The following is a 14,324-nucleotide window of genomic DNA, read 5'->3' on the forward strand; positions in this document are numbered from 1 at the left end:
ATACTAAGTAAAGTCGTAGTCCTAGTACTGACCCCTGGGAAATTCCACAGTATTCCAGCCTGAAAAAGAAGCATTCACCACTAATTTGTCACTCACCCAACTTTGTATCCTTCATGTGATTGTCCCTTTTACAACAAGAGCTTTAACTACTTTTGTCAAATCCTTCAATATTTTAGCCTGGTCAAACGTAATTGATTTGGCAAATTTAGCATCAATGCATAAGTTGCTTTTACAAAACTGACCATCTTGTGCATGTACCTAAGTTGCAGTAGAACTGTAGGAAAATTTAAATGAGCGAACAGTTTTTTTTTATAATTTTTGTGAAATTCTATTTTCATCTAATAGGCAGTTAGAAAGCACAAGCTGACGAAGAGATGGTTTCTGCGAATTATTGAGGAACGGGTAAATATACTTTTGTTATTTAAGTACATAGAAGCTAAGTTAACCAGGAGTGACATTAGATAATAAAGTGTGAAGCTGGATGAACACAGCGGGCCAAGCAGCATCTCAGGAGCACAAAAGCCGACGTTTCGGGCCTAGACCCTTCATCAGAGCTCTCTGATGAAGGGTCTATGCCCGAAACGTCGGCTTTTGTGCTCCTGAGATGCTGCTTGGCCCGCTGTGTTCATCCAGCTTCACACTTTGTTATCTTGGATTCTCTAGCATCTGCAGTTCCCATTATCTCTGGTGACATTAGATAGTCAGACTATTAATTAGGCCCCTCCAGGTTTGATTATCATCAGTTTTGCTATGCCATACACAGACAAACTTGCTGCATTCAGATAATCACAGCTAATGATGAAGAGACAAGCCCTGTTTTGGCATCCAAATTTCACAGTGAGAACATGCCTTGAGCACTACTTACCAGGTTGCTGATAAGGTAAATACTTTTGTATGTGGACCTTTAGGAGGCTCAATATATTGACCAGCAAAGGTAGGCTTGCAGTTGACAGTAATAAAGAATCTGTTAGCAGAATGCAAAATGAGCACATCAAAGAAAGGGACCTTGCTAACTTGCTCCACTTCAAACATGAAATTGAGTGCAGGATGGAGGCTGTTAAAGGCACATCACAGCGATCCTGAGGGATAATGGCTAAACTGTTCAGAACATTCTCGCTGTTTATTAAGCTCACTTATAAATGGGCCAAAGGGTAGCAGTTTCAAGGCTGAAAAGTGCGCAGTCCGCCTCAAATTCCCTTTAGAAGGGGAAGGTGTATTTAAAAAATGAGCAATGAAATATGAAGATATTTGTTTCATGTTGCTACTGTACAAATGGGATGCTGCCATCAAGCCAAAAAAGCATTCTGCCTGCCACAGAAGTGAGCAATGTCATGTATAAATTGTAGTGCCAGTGCAATGCTAGATATGTTGACAACACATCCCAACAATTGGTAGATCCATTGTGCATCCCGTTGGCTGTTCGCAAAACAGGACTAACTGTATTCACTCTTGAAACTATCAAAACATAGCGACTGACATTAGACCTGATTCCTTGATTGAACAGTACTTACTGAACAGTTTTGAGCATACGAAGAAATGCATGAACAAATCAGTTTGAAGTTATCAGTCAGGTTCCTAATGTGACTGACTTATATATCTTCTTATGCAAAACCCCATCCTCTCCAAATAAAAGTAACATCTTCAGGCATTATGTCTCTTTCAATCAAACAAAAGCTTGGGGGCAACTATTTTCTGCTGCATTCTCCAAGGCAACCAATCAGAATCTACTTGCCAAGCAATCAGTTTTTTTCTAATACAGTATAAATTTTCTTTTATGTTCTAAATATTACAAATCTGCACTACCAAGTGACTAAGCTTAAAATAGTTTAGCAAAACAACTTTCTTGTCACTGCAAGTGGCTGATGCCCTAAACTCATGAAGACTGACTGTAGAAACATATAACACTAATATGCATCTTCTGCCCTGTACGTTAGAAAAATATTTTTAAACTATGGCATTTTGCAGCAATGTATTTTTTATTATGACCAGATGGAATTATCCGATTTAAGTCTAATCCAATATAATAAATTCCAGGAAAGGAATTTGAATGAGAAAGCGTTTACAAGTATCCAGGAGCTGGAATCCTACGCAGAACACACTCAGTCATCATTCATCTATCTCATATTAGAAGTTTTAGGTAAGATTTATTTTCATAAATTATGTTTTATTCGTAATTGAAGTGTTGTTTCTTCAACTGAACCAGTTGGAAGTCTAGATTTGGGATAATGGGAACTGCAGATGCTGGAGAATTCCAAGATAATAAAATGTGAGGCTGGATGAACACAGCAGGCCAAGCAGCATCTCAGGAGCACAAAAGCCTCTCTGATGAAGGGTCTAGGCCCGAAACGTCAGCTTTTGTGCTCCTGAGATGCTGCTTGGCCTGCTGTGTTCATCCAGCCTCACATTTTATTATCTTGGAAGTCTAGATTTAGTAGTTTGACTTTTCAGATATTTTCCCATCAACACAAAAGAATCCTGATGAGATTTAGTCAGCTGAAGTTCTCCATCTATATACATGGAAATAAGATTTTGTCAGCATACACTGTATAGTTTTGGGCTCCACATTTTATGTGTAAATCAGAAGTGTTCAGCACATGTTCAATAAAATGATGCATGTTGTGATGAAAAGCAAGGACAAAACTGAGGCTGCATTTTTGTTTGAGTATGGGAGATTGAGATATTTCATAGAAGCATTTAACGTTATCAGAGGGTGAAATGGCAGTCAAAAGTGGACTGTTCCCACCAGTTGAAGGCGCTACAATATGTAGACATAGATGTATCACCTATACACAAAATTTAAGACTGAGAAGATAAAATTCCTCAACAAAGAGTTATGAAGCTGCAGATTGCACTACTAGAGTTAGCAATTCAAAGTAGACACAATGTCTAAATTTTAAGATTAGGCTAAATGCAAGATTAAGTACTCCAGATTATACTGTGGCACCAAGAGCAGGTTAGAGGGTAGGAATTCTGCAGAAGGTAACACCCCTCTCGATTTCCCATAATATCCACCATCTACAAGCCAGAAATAGAATAACTTTGGCTTGCCCTTGTGAGCACAGTGCCAGCAACATTTCAGGAAGCTCCACACCATCCCGGACAAAACAGCTGGATGAATACTGGAGTCTCCAAGTTGCAGGAGCTTGGACACCTTGATGTCTGAAAGAAAGAGAACAAGCCTTTGTTGAGATGAAGGATAAAGTGAAAATGAAGAATGTCACTAGACTTGAAACGTCAGCTTGTTCTCTCTGCATGGATTCTATCTGGCTTGCATTTGTTGTTTCAGCACAGATTCGACCATTTGGAATAATTTGCTTCTGAATGTTCATGTGGACTGGTTAGGCTGCAAAGACTGTGATGCAATTTTGATGTAGTTCTTTTGACTGCCTTCACCTCCTTTCTATCCACAATCAGGCTGACTGTTCTTTCCCTCCTCAAAATTGCATGTCTTCGTTCCTCTTTCAATTCCTATGTAACCTTTATCTATGGCTTTGTCACTCCAGATTTAGATACTCTAACTTGTTTAGTTAATCTTGCATCTTCTGCCTTACGTAAATCCAAGCTCATCCAACTGTTTGGTATTGATGCTTTATTTCAAATATTTTGATGAAAATGTAACCATCTCTAATAATTCTTCATCTCTGTAGTTTTCAATTTTGATGTATGTTTTGAGGAATAAACAATTTTGTTTGAAATTGAGGCCATCTTCATTATCAGGATTGTAGTAGAACTGAATTTGATTGTAGATTTTGAGTAAGATGGCCAAATTTCCAGTATTGAAATTGTTTTGGTCCAGTGGTCAAAAATCCAAGTCATTTTTCAATATGCTACTTCTGTTATGATACTAGATGACAAAAATGAACACTCCAGATAAGAAGACATTTTAAAAAATCAATTCAGAGTGAAGTAAACTTCACGTGCTGAGAGCTGTTAGACTACATCCTGTGAATAAACTTACTAACAAAGACTTGTCCTTGTTTTGTATTTCAACATCAGGCTTGGATCAATGTAATGTACTGCCCTTCATAGAAATGTAATCAGACAGAAATCACTGACAATCCATTAAAAATATCAAGAAGGAGCTTTAAAACCTTGATCAGAGAAGTGGGTTTTAAGCATCATTTGAAGGAGGACAAGCTGTAAGGAGGTAATTCTCAAGCGTAGGGTGAAGATAGTTGAAAGCGCAGCCAATAATGATGATATAGAAAGTGTCAGTTCGCAAGGAATTAAATTAAAAATTTAAATTAAATTAGTCAAAAATTGAATTATTGTCTCTGTGTTTATTGCTAAGCAGTATGTGGTTTTGGATAGGATAAGGCAGCAGAGTTTAGCATAAATTGATATTAAAAGTGATTGGGGAAGCTGGCCAGCAAAGTAGTACAAAATGCAAATCTGAGGATGTCATAAACATGGATGAAAGTTTTGTCTGAGAAAGTTATGCACTGTAATTCTCTATCTCTTCCATGTCCTGCTTGCACTTTGGTGCCTAATTGTTCTTTGGTAATCTTCCAAATTGCTGTTTCTTACTAATGCATAATGGTTAATTTTAAAAGGTGTAAAGGATATCCATGCGGATCATGCAGCCAGTCATATTGGAAAAGCTCAAGGAATAGTGACATGTCTGCGTTCAACTCCTTATCATCGTATGCGACGAAAGGTTTACCTTCCGCTGGACGTTTGTCTACTGGTAATTTTAAGTGATACATTTCACTTTTTGAAGAGTGTTCACCACTAAAATATGTTTATAAAAATGATTAGAGGCTGTGTATTTATTTGGAAAGTAGTGCAGTTAGTGCCCTTCCTTAAGCTCTTTCCTTTGTGTGTAAGAATTGAACTTAGACAAAGTTGACTGAACTTTATAGTCAGAGGATTTTGTTTATACCTTTGGTCTATTTCCAGTATGTTTTGTATCTGAAAATTAATTTCATTTACTCCATAATTTTAACATTGTAGAATATGCGGTCACTGAGCTGGAGGTTTGAATATGCCACAGGCGCAGAAGCTAATTTCTTTTCTGGCTGCGCTAATTCAAAACAAAATTATACTTATGTAGTCTTAACATAATTGTGAAATATTATATTCTAATTAATAATCTATTACTGGAAAGACCATTTAGCAGAAGCTACTTCCGTAAAATTTTATGTTGATTATAGTAGATGTCTGAGGTCGAAATATTGGAAGTTTTATTTTCCGTTTGACTTCTATATTTGAGATAAACATACTTGATGTCAATGGCCCTTTGAATAATATTTTAGGATGCTTGGAGTTTTCATAAGCTTTTGAGAAAAAGAAAGGCATGACTAAAACAATCAATAAAAGGCCCTTATTATTTTTGATTTGTCCCTTAACTGAGGTATTGTAAATTGGCAAAACCTGTTACCATAAACATCTTGTCACTGAATGTTAATGTGATTTGGAAGTGAAGATGCCATGGGCATTTTGCTCAGACCATTCTGATCTGCAATTAATTCTTTTTCTGATAGCAGTAAAACGTTATTTTAATCATGAGAATTTTTAAAGTTTTTTTTAATGTTTGAGGTTAAAAAAGATCAAATATAGACTTATAATTTTACTCATGGGCTCATGTTTTGAGAAATACTGGGCTCTCTGGCATCCCATTCAGCTCTTAACCAACGTAGCATTGCCAGAAATGTAGTTTGGGATTAGCTGCATAGATATTGCTAGGGGATGGCCTTTAGATTTCCAAACCAAATGTCTGAGGATAACAAAGTGCGTAGTCAGAGTTTAAACTGTGCTCACTGAGTAATAAATTCTGTGTGTTGACATCACTTTTATTCTCGAATGAAAGCAGAGGATTCTGTAAAATTTACATAGAATACTGCACTAAAATTGGGTGATGGAATACAAGTAATTACGTTTAAAAGATTTTCTATGGCCGTTGCTGTTTAGAAATATGAAGCATGTGCATAATTAATTGTTTTAGGTTCATCTTCACAGAAGAATCTTACAAAATTTGCATGACTTTTCAAGAGGTTTTAAAAGGTTAGGGCATAATGTTGAACACCCATAGTGTAGAGTAAGTAGCAGCTAGTAAATCACTGTTTTAGGAACAAAACTAGGCTGGATTATGTAGAAATCAGCGGGCTGGGAGACTGAACGTCATTGATGCTTGGCACAGATGTATCTGGTGGACGTGTGAGATTTTGTTTGGGAACAGACTCTACCCACACAAAAGCAATACATTACATTCATATAGTCCTTGCATGATAGCTGTGTCCCATGTAGTCACTGTCGTAATACAGGAAATGCAACCGTCAACTTGTACATTAGTTCCCACAAACCGCAATATGACAATGACTGGATAATTATTTTTGTAGCATTGATTTGTGGGTTAAATATTGACCAGGGTACTAGACACAACTCCTCTGTTGATCTTCAGAGTCGTGTCAAGGGTTCTTATGTATTCATTTGAGAATTCAGGCAGGGCCTCAGTTTATTGTCTCTTTTAAGAAAAAGACGTTGCTGATGTGCAGACACCATCCTCAGTACTGCACTGAATTGTCAGCCTTGATTTTGCACTTATATCCTCAAGTGAGAGTGGAAGCTACAACCATGCCAAGAATGCTATTGTCTGAGCCATGGCTAACATTTGAGTCTAGTTTAGTAAAGAAGACACTGCTAACAAATTAATACAAGAAATCATTTCTGGTGGTGATTATGTTTTTGCTGCTTAGAAAGATGAAGCACTGAGAGTGGACTCTGGAAACTCCAATTTTGACGGTTCAATACAGTTAGTTAAGCTTGTAGCTTAGGTAACCTGACTTATTTTAAAACAATGGTTTTATTGTGGATGAAACCAAATGCTATTAAATGCCCCGATGTTATAGGAGTTGTGAAGTCATGGTGGGGTTGTACAGGACATTGGTGAGGCCTTTTCTGGAATACTGTGACCAGTTCTGGTCACCCTGATATAGGAAATATGTTATCAAGCTGAAGAAGGTTCAGAAGAGATTTCCCAGGATGTTGCCTGGTATGGAAGGTTTGAGTTCTCAGGAAAGGTTGGATAGGCTGGGACTTTTCTCGCTGGAGTGTAGGAGGTTGTGAGGCGACTTGATAGAAATTTATATAATAATGAGGTGTGTATATATAGGGTTAATGGTCATTGTACTTTCCCTTAGGTAGGGAATTTCAAGACTCGGTGGCATATTTTTAAGGTGAGATGAGAGATTTAAAAATGACTTGAGGCAAATTTTTCACATGGAGGATGGTTCATGTGTGGAATGAACTTCTTTGGGAAGTGATGGATGTGGGTACAGTTACGAAGTTTAAAATACATTCGGATGGATACATGAATATGAAAGGTTTGGAGGGATATGGTTCAGGACCAGGCATGTGGGACTAGTTTAGTTTGGGATTATGTTTGGCATAGCCTAGTTGGACTGAAGGGTCTGTTTCGGTGCTGTATGACTGTATAATATCTAATTTGTTCAGTAAAACTGAATTGTTTGGATTGGTAATCATTTTTTGACAGAAATTTTACATCTGCTTTGGTTATGTTGGCTCACAGACGAATATCTTCATTCCACCAATGTGTATATGGTTGGTCCTGGCTAAATGAGGCTTGACCTGTTGTGGTTATCATGATATTGAAAATACTTATAAGTGGAAAAAATCTAAAAATGTGTGTGAAGATTTCAAGTGTTGGGGCTAAATGACTATTCACCTTGCAGCTTGTTCAACTGTAGAGTTGTCCTTGGGATGAAATATTGTTGATACTGTCTGGGAAACCAGTGTGTTGTTGTTTTGTCTGGATGGCTACCTTGTATTTTACCATTGCCTAAGGACACTAAGTACCTGCTTTACTGTCAGTCTCACCAGTTCATTCATATTTTATGGAATTTCATAGAACAAGGCCACTGTTTTTTTTTCTCTCCCTTGCTTTTGTGATTTCCATTTCGGATCTTTAATCAAGAATGTGACTGACACTGGTGTAGTTCCAATTCTACTACATGCTAAACATAGGATCATTTTGATCTTATTTCTATCACTTACTATATAGGGGTCCTACACACAATTTTCCGAGCAGAATCATTTTTGATCTGCAGCCACTGTGAATATTTTGTGCAATGTAGTTGATGTGAATTGAAGTTTCTACCCAAACACTAATTCAGTAATTTCTTGTTTGATTATAACACTAGATGGCAGTAATATTAAATATTTTAAGTCTTTTTTTCCATGCAGAAGTTTACAGTTTCTCTTTATCATATAATTTTCTTTGAAGAAATTAATCTACTTTCGAGTGGCCTAAAATATGTCACCAAACGCCAGGAGAATTAAGAGGTGAGACTGAATCACTTGCCAATGTTATGCAGGATCTTTTCATGAGTTGAGCCAAAGTGACCTCATTGGTGAGACAAGCCAGTAACCAGACTACATAAGTTTGAATAGGAAGTTTCAGGAAAAATGGGCATATAGTTAAACAGCAACATCAAAATGTAAGACTTGGCATAAAGGAAATGGGATATTAGACAAGGGTTAGATTAAAATTAGCCAATTTTGCCCGCAAGTGGGATATCTCCTACATCACCTAACATGGGGACCAACAGCAACTATTTACCTTTACAGCTTTTCGTGGCATGTTAGCATCGCTGACAAAGGCATTTATCATCCCCGAGTAGATGAGTTGTCCATTTGAAATTGTAGTCTACATGGAGTAGATATGTCTGTATAGCTGTTAAGTAGGGGTTTTCAGGACAATGACTTGCCCACAGTGAGGAAATTGTGTTGTATTTCCATGTCAGGACTGATCTGTGATTTGGAGGGGAATTTTCAGGTGGTAGTGTTCCTATGCTCCTACTGCCCTTGTCCTCCTAGGTGGTTGAGGTGACCAAATTAGAATGAATAGTTGAAGAAGCCTTGGTGAATTACTGAAGCCCTCTTCTTGCTGGCCCATATGGTGGCCACTGTGCACTGGTGGCAGAGCGGGTGCCAGTTGGGTGGGTTGCTTTGTTCTGAATCTGTCAAACATTGAGTATTATTGGAGCTTATTCAACAAGGTATATGTGTAATATTTTATCACACTCCTGACCTGTGCTTTGTTAATTCTAGAGGGACTATAGATGTCTAGAAATGAGTTCACCACTTCAGAATACAGAGTCCCTGATCTGTTCTTGTAACCATTGTATCTATGTGGCACTCCCTTACTGGAGAGTGATAGACCTTGCCATTTATCAGCCTAAGCCTGAAAATGATGCAGGCCTTGTTGTATGCTGTTAGGATCTGGAATTGAGTGGGGGTTGGAATTAGGGAACAGGAAATAAGAGAAGAAAATACAGAAATTGCATAACCAATGATTGGTGAAGAAGTGGTTGGATTGGGAGTGGAAAGAATTGATAGCTGTTGAGAAGACAAAACATTCTCAGGTTTCCTTGCATTTGCTGGTAGATGTAGGAGAAAGGGTTTTGAGGAAGCAGTCACTCATTTGGAAGAGGAGATTATGCTTGCCCTTCAGTGTTATCTAAAGTACGTATGTACATAAAACACTAGCATTGTGAAACTAAAAGAAAGATTTGATACATCAATGCTATAAATTCCGAATGTGGAAATGTCTTACACGTCTTACCTGTGAGTAGCACAGTATTTCTACTTTGTAACATGATGTTGTGTGCTAGTAGTCAATGATTCCCCCTTTAGTTTGACTTCATTTTCAGTGAATTGTATTCACTGAAGTTAATTTACTGATCTTATCCTTATTAGCATGGCGTGTCCCAAGAAGATTTTATTCGAGGAAACTGTGGAAAAAATGTGAGGAATGTCATATTCGATGTAGCAAGTCAGGCACATGTTCATCTTGAACACGTATGTATTTCTGCTTTCAACAGAATTAACGATATGTCTGTAGCCTCATCTTCCTCTTCATCTCCTGGTTCTGGCGTATTCTGTTATTGCCACCTGAGTCTTTCTGGCTGTGTGTCACCTGACTCCTATATTTCCGCCGATCAGCTTTGACTATCAGTTTTATTTTCTTCTTTCCACTCATCTTTCTGCTGTTTCCTTTCCATAATTTTCTTACTCATTTGTTTTTGTTAATCTAATTGTTATTACCAGATGAAATGTGTTATCTAATATGTCTTTTTTCCAGGCCCGATCATTCCGTAAAAATGTTCCTTCAAAGGCCTACCCAGCATTTTTTCAAACGGTGAGCTTCAGTTCTATTCTCCCTTTGTGTTTTGAAACTTTGCATTGTTTCATTTTTAACCCATGCTGAACTTGTTTACTTGTAGGTTGTTCTCGATGACTATTTGGACCGAATCCGTAAAGTCGATTTCGATGTGTTTCATCCCAATCTGCAGAAGAGAAATACAATGCTTCCTTTCTACTTGTATATACGTTCTTGGAGGAAAATATATTAATTCAATCAAGGTTTCAGTAATAAAGTTGAACCATGGTGGTCATTTTTTAAAAAAATGTAAATATTATATAAGATAGATATGAACAGTTTCTGTCCTTTTTATCTTGCATGAACTGGGTTCAAATTCAGATTGGACTGACAGGATGAAAGTCAATTCTGTGTCTACTTGATAGGTCTCACAAGAAAACATTTGGGATTGACTATCACTTCTATTGTTCCGATAGTAAGGTCACAGAATAAAATGGCTTACAATTCAGCACTAATCTGCATATTTGCTGTAGAATGTGGTCTAAGATTTTTGACTAAGAAATGTTGAAAATACTTGATGTTTTGCCAGAGTTGCATCTAATCTGAGAGTACCTACTTTTGACATTGGTGACAGAGGTAAAGGAACATATTCCACTCTTTGGTATTAATGTTCCATTCTCCACCAGCGATAGTTCTAATATCAAAGTCAAAAACACAACCCTTAAGATTTTTTTTACTGTTCTGTTTGAAGCAAATAATGGTAACTTTAAATCGCATCTTTTTAATGTAATATGGTATTATAAGGTGCTTTACAAGAGTGTTACAAAATTTGACGAGTCACAAACGCAATATTAGGGAGGATGACCAAAAGCTTGGTGCAAGAACTAGATTTTCAAAAATACCTTAAGATAATTGGAGAGATATAAAGATAGATTTTTTTTTTAGAGCTTTGGAGCTTGGCAGTTGAATACACAGCCGGCAGTGGTTGAGTAATTAAAATTGGAGATGTTCAAGAGGCCAGAATTAAAGGCATGCAGCTGTCTTGGGAGTTGGATATGTTGTAGAGTTGGTGAAAATTTTAGTACTAAGGTGGTGACGTGATGGGTTTTGAAAACAAGAATGTGAGCCTTAATTTGTTAATGTTGCTTGATCTGGAGTTAATCTGGGTCCTTGAGGACGAGGGCCATCGTGGTCAACTTAAAAATTTGGATGGTGAATCGGATGCACTGGGAGCTAGGGACACAAGCAACAAAGTTTTTGATTGCCTCGAGTTTACAAAAATAGGACATGGGAGGCTGACCTCGTGTGGGTTGGAAGAGTCAAGTTGAGATGTAAAAAAGCATGATTGAGGGCTCCAGCAGCAATTAAGATGAAATGGGGGACAGAGTTGAACAATGTTGCAGAGGGGAAATCAGCATCCTTGATGATGGCAGGGGAATGTGATTGGAAGCTCATTTCTGGGCTGAACGGGTGAATAATTGAAATTTGTGAATTAGTTATTTGTTCAAACAACTGTCTTTCTTTTCCTGTCCTCCTTTTAAGTGAGTTCTTCCAGAAGTATAATGGAATAGTTCCAATTACAAGTAGATCCTATGAAATGTTTGGTGTAGTCTCCTCTTAATCCACAAATTTTTTTTTTCCGGGAGATTGTCCATCAGATAGTGTGCTCTGAGCTGTATTGGATCTCTTACATATCTCTAATTTTAATTCTCTAATGGTAATTTTTTTTTTCTAGTTTCCCTGAAACATGGAGTGCTACTGATGTTAATGTTATGCTGTCCCGATGACTATCTCATGGCCTAGAAGTTTGCAATTTTTTAAATGAGTGTAATTTGCCTGAACATGGCTAAACCAGTCCAAAAATCCAAATTTCAAGCACAATTTCTATTTCTATGGTCTACTAGTTCGAACAATATCACTTGATGCAGGTCTCGCCCCTAAAACTGGCCAAGCCGCCAGTTCAAACTCATCCATATTGTGAGTTTCCATGACCTGTGTCTATCTGGAAGTCTTCAGGGTGCGTATTAAAATTATGCTGTTTTAATTTTGGGTGTAAGACCACTAATAGGAACATTTTAAAAGCTTTTGAATGTAACTTTTTGATTTTCTAAAAAAACTGACCATTGTACACCAGTGTAACGAGTGGAAGATTCTGTACAGTTTTCTAAAGTTATTAATTGTTATTTAAAAACAACAATGCTCAAGTGATAGCGTGCACTGATGTAAAATCTTATTTTTGTGGTAAATTTTCAGTTGTTTAATCAAACTGTGACAGTTACTATGCTTAACTATGTAAATGAATACGTTTTAAAATAAAACATTTTAGAATCATGATTGTTATGGTACAGGTGGTAGCCATTTAGCCCGTCATGTGTGCACTGGCCAAAAGTTCTAAAATACTGTTCAGCTGTCCTGCTAATGGAAGATTTTACTACCTGTGATAAACAGATACTTTCGGGCAGACATTTTGAGGAGAAACATACATCACAAACTCACAGAAGTGTTACAATTGAATGTCTCCCAATCTATCATTTTTGCACTGGCTGTCCAAAGGGCATTATAACTGAGTGCTATTCTCTTTGCCTATACCCTTGTCATTAGCTTATATTCAAACAAGCATCTGGTGCCCTCTCAAGTTCCTAAATTGAGCCTTCCTAGACCAAATTTCCAAGCAGTGCATTCCAAATACAAAACATTGTGTTACGTCACTCTCTCATTATTGAATGTTCTCTGCCTCTGTCCTGCCATTGTTAATCATCTGTGCACATGCTCGCCCAGGTCTCTCTGCTCCTGCACCACCTTTACCCTTGAGTATTGTCCCTCACTTTTTTCTATTGTCTGTCCTTGTTCTTCCTACCAAAATACATTACCTCTTTTCCATATTGAATTTGATCTGCCACAGTCAATGAAATGCGCCTTGATATCAGGGGCAGTCGCTCTTATTTTACCGCTTGGGTTTAGCTTATTGTCCATTTTTGGACTAATGTCGTAATAAGGCATGATCTGAATGGCCCTGGCAAAGCCCAAACTGAGTGCCAGTGAACAGGTTATTTGTCGAATAACTGAAAGCAGAGTTGTAACTGTGCTGGAGCAGTTTGGCTCAGCGTGGCTAGTTGTAGGGCCAAAGTCTTCATTACTACTGTCAGAATATTGTCAAGGCTCATAGACTTTGAAGTGTACAGTGCATTCAGCCATTCCTTGGTATCATGTAGAATGAATGGAATATGTGATGCTGGTGGCCTCCAGATGAGGTTGAGATGGATCATTCACTTGCCATTTCTGGGTAAAGATGTTTGCAAATACTCTCCATTCATCTTTCATTGATCTCCTGGGCTCCCCCAGCATTGAAGATTGGGATATTTGTGGAAATTCAATTCGAGTGAATTGTGCAATTGTCTGTCATCATTGACATCTGAATATGGCAGCACTTCAGAGCTTAGATCTATTGGTTGTTTGATCACTCAGTTTTGTTTATCGCTTGCTGCTTACACTGTTTTGCACACAAGTAGTCCTGTGTTGTAGCTTCATTAAGTTGACATCTTTTTAGTTAAGCCTTTGCTGCTCCTGAAATGCCATCCTGTAATTTTCTTTGAATCAGGGTTAATCCCTGGCTTGATGGTAATGATAGAGTGTGTAGTTGTATGCCAGGCCATGAGGTTATATATTATGACTGAATACAGTTCTGCTGCTGATGGCCCATTGTGCTGATGGTTCATGGACGCCCAGTCTTCAGTTATAGAGTCATGGAGTCATTATCATGAAACAGAGCCTTTGGTCCAACTCATCAATGCCAATCAGATTTGCTAAATTAAGAGTCTCATTTGCCAGCATTTGGCCCATACCCCTCTCAGCCTTTCCTATTCACGAACCCATCCTTTATATATCCTATAATGTCTTTTAAAGTTGTAACTGCATCTATCACTTCATGCCACATATGAACTGCCCTCTGTGTGGAAAAAGTTGCCTCTCAGGTCCCTTTTTAAGTCTTTTCCCTCTCATCTTAAGCCTCTGCCATTTAGTTTGGACTCCCCTACACTGGGAAAAAGACCTTGGCTATTCACCCTATCCATGCCCATCATGATTTTATAAACCTCTATAACGCCTCCCCATAGCCTCTGATACCCTTGGGAAAATAGCCCCTGCAAACAGGGTTAAGGAAAATCTCAAAGCCTTTTGTTTGTACATGAGGAGCAAGAGGGTAACT

The 14,324-nt window shown here is 37.9% G+C and overlaps 1 protein-coding gene across 2 annotated transcripts in view; it reads left to right on the top strand.

The window, feature by feature from the left end:
- Nucleotides 1–13,291, top strand: part of ndufaf6 (NADH:ubiquinone oxidoreductase complex assembly factor 6) — a 29,509-nt gene extending 16,218 nt beyond the window's left edge. For both annotated transcript variants that reach the window (XM_048528912.2, XM_059646143.1), the window contains 6 exons: nucleotides 346–402; nucleotides 2,035–2,137; nucleotides 4,554–4,687; nucleotides 9,718–9,819; nucleotides 10,103–10,159; nucleotides 10,245–13,291. In XM_048528912.2, coding sequence (XP_048384869.2) covers nucleotides 346–402; nucleotides 2,035–2,137; nucleotides 4,554–4,687; nucleotides 9,718–9,819; nucleotides 10,103–10,159; nucleotides 10,245–10,373 — 582 coding nt within the window. In that variant the 3' untranslated portion in view covers nucleotides 10,374–13,291. The remainder of the gene's footprint in view (nucleotides 1–345; nucleotides 403–2,034; nucleotides 2,138–4,553; nucleotides 4,688–9,717; nucleotides 9,820–10,102; nucleotides 10,160–10,244) is intronic.
- Nucleotides 13,292–14,324: the final 1,033 nt, after the last annotated feature.

This window comes from Stegostoma tigrinum, chromosome 5 (genome assembly GCF_030684315.1).
Source record: "Stegostoma tigrinum isolate sSteTig4 chromosome 5, sSteTig4.hap1, whole genome shotgun sequence".
Taxonomy (NCBI): domain Eukaryota; kingdom Metazoa; phylum Chordata; class Chondrichthyes; order Orectolobiformes; family Stegostomatidae; genus Stegostoma; species Stegostoma tigrinum.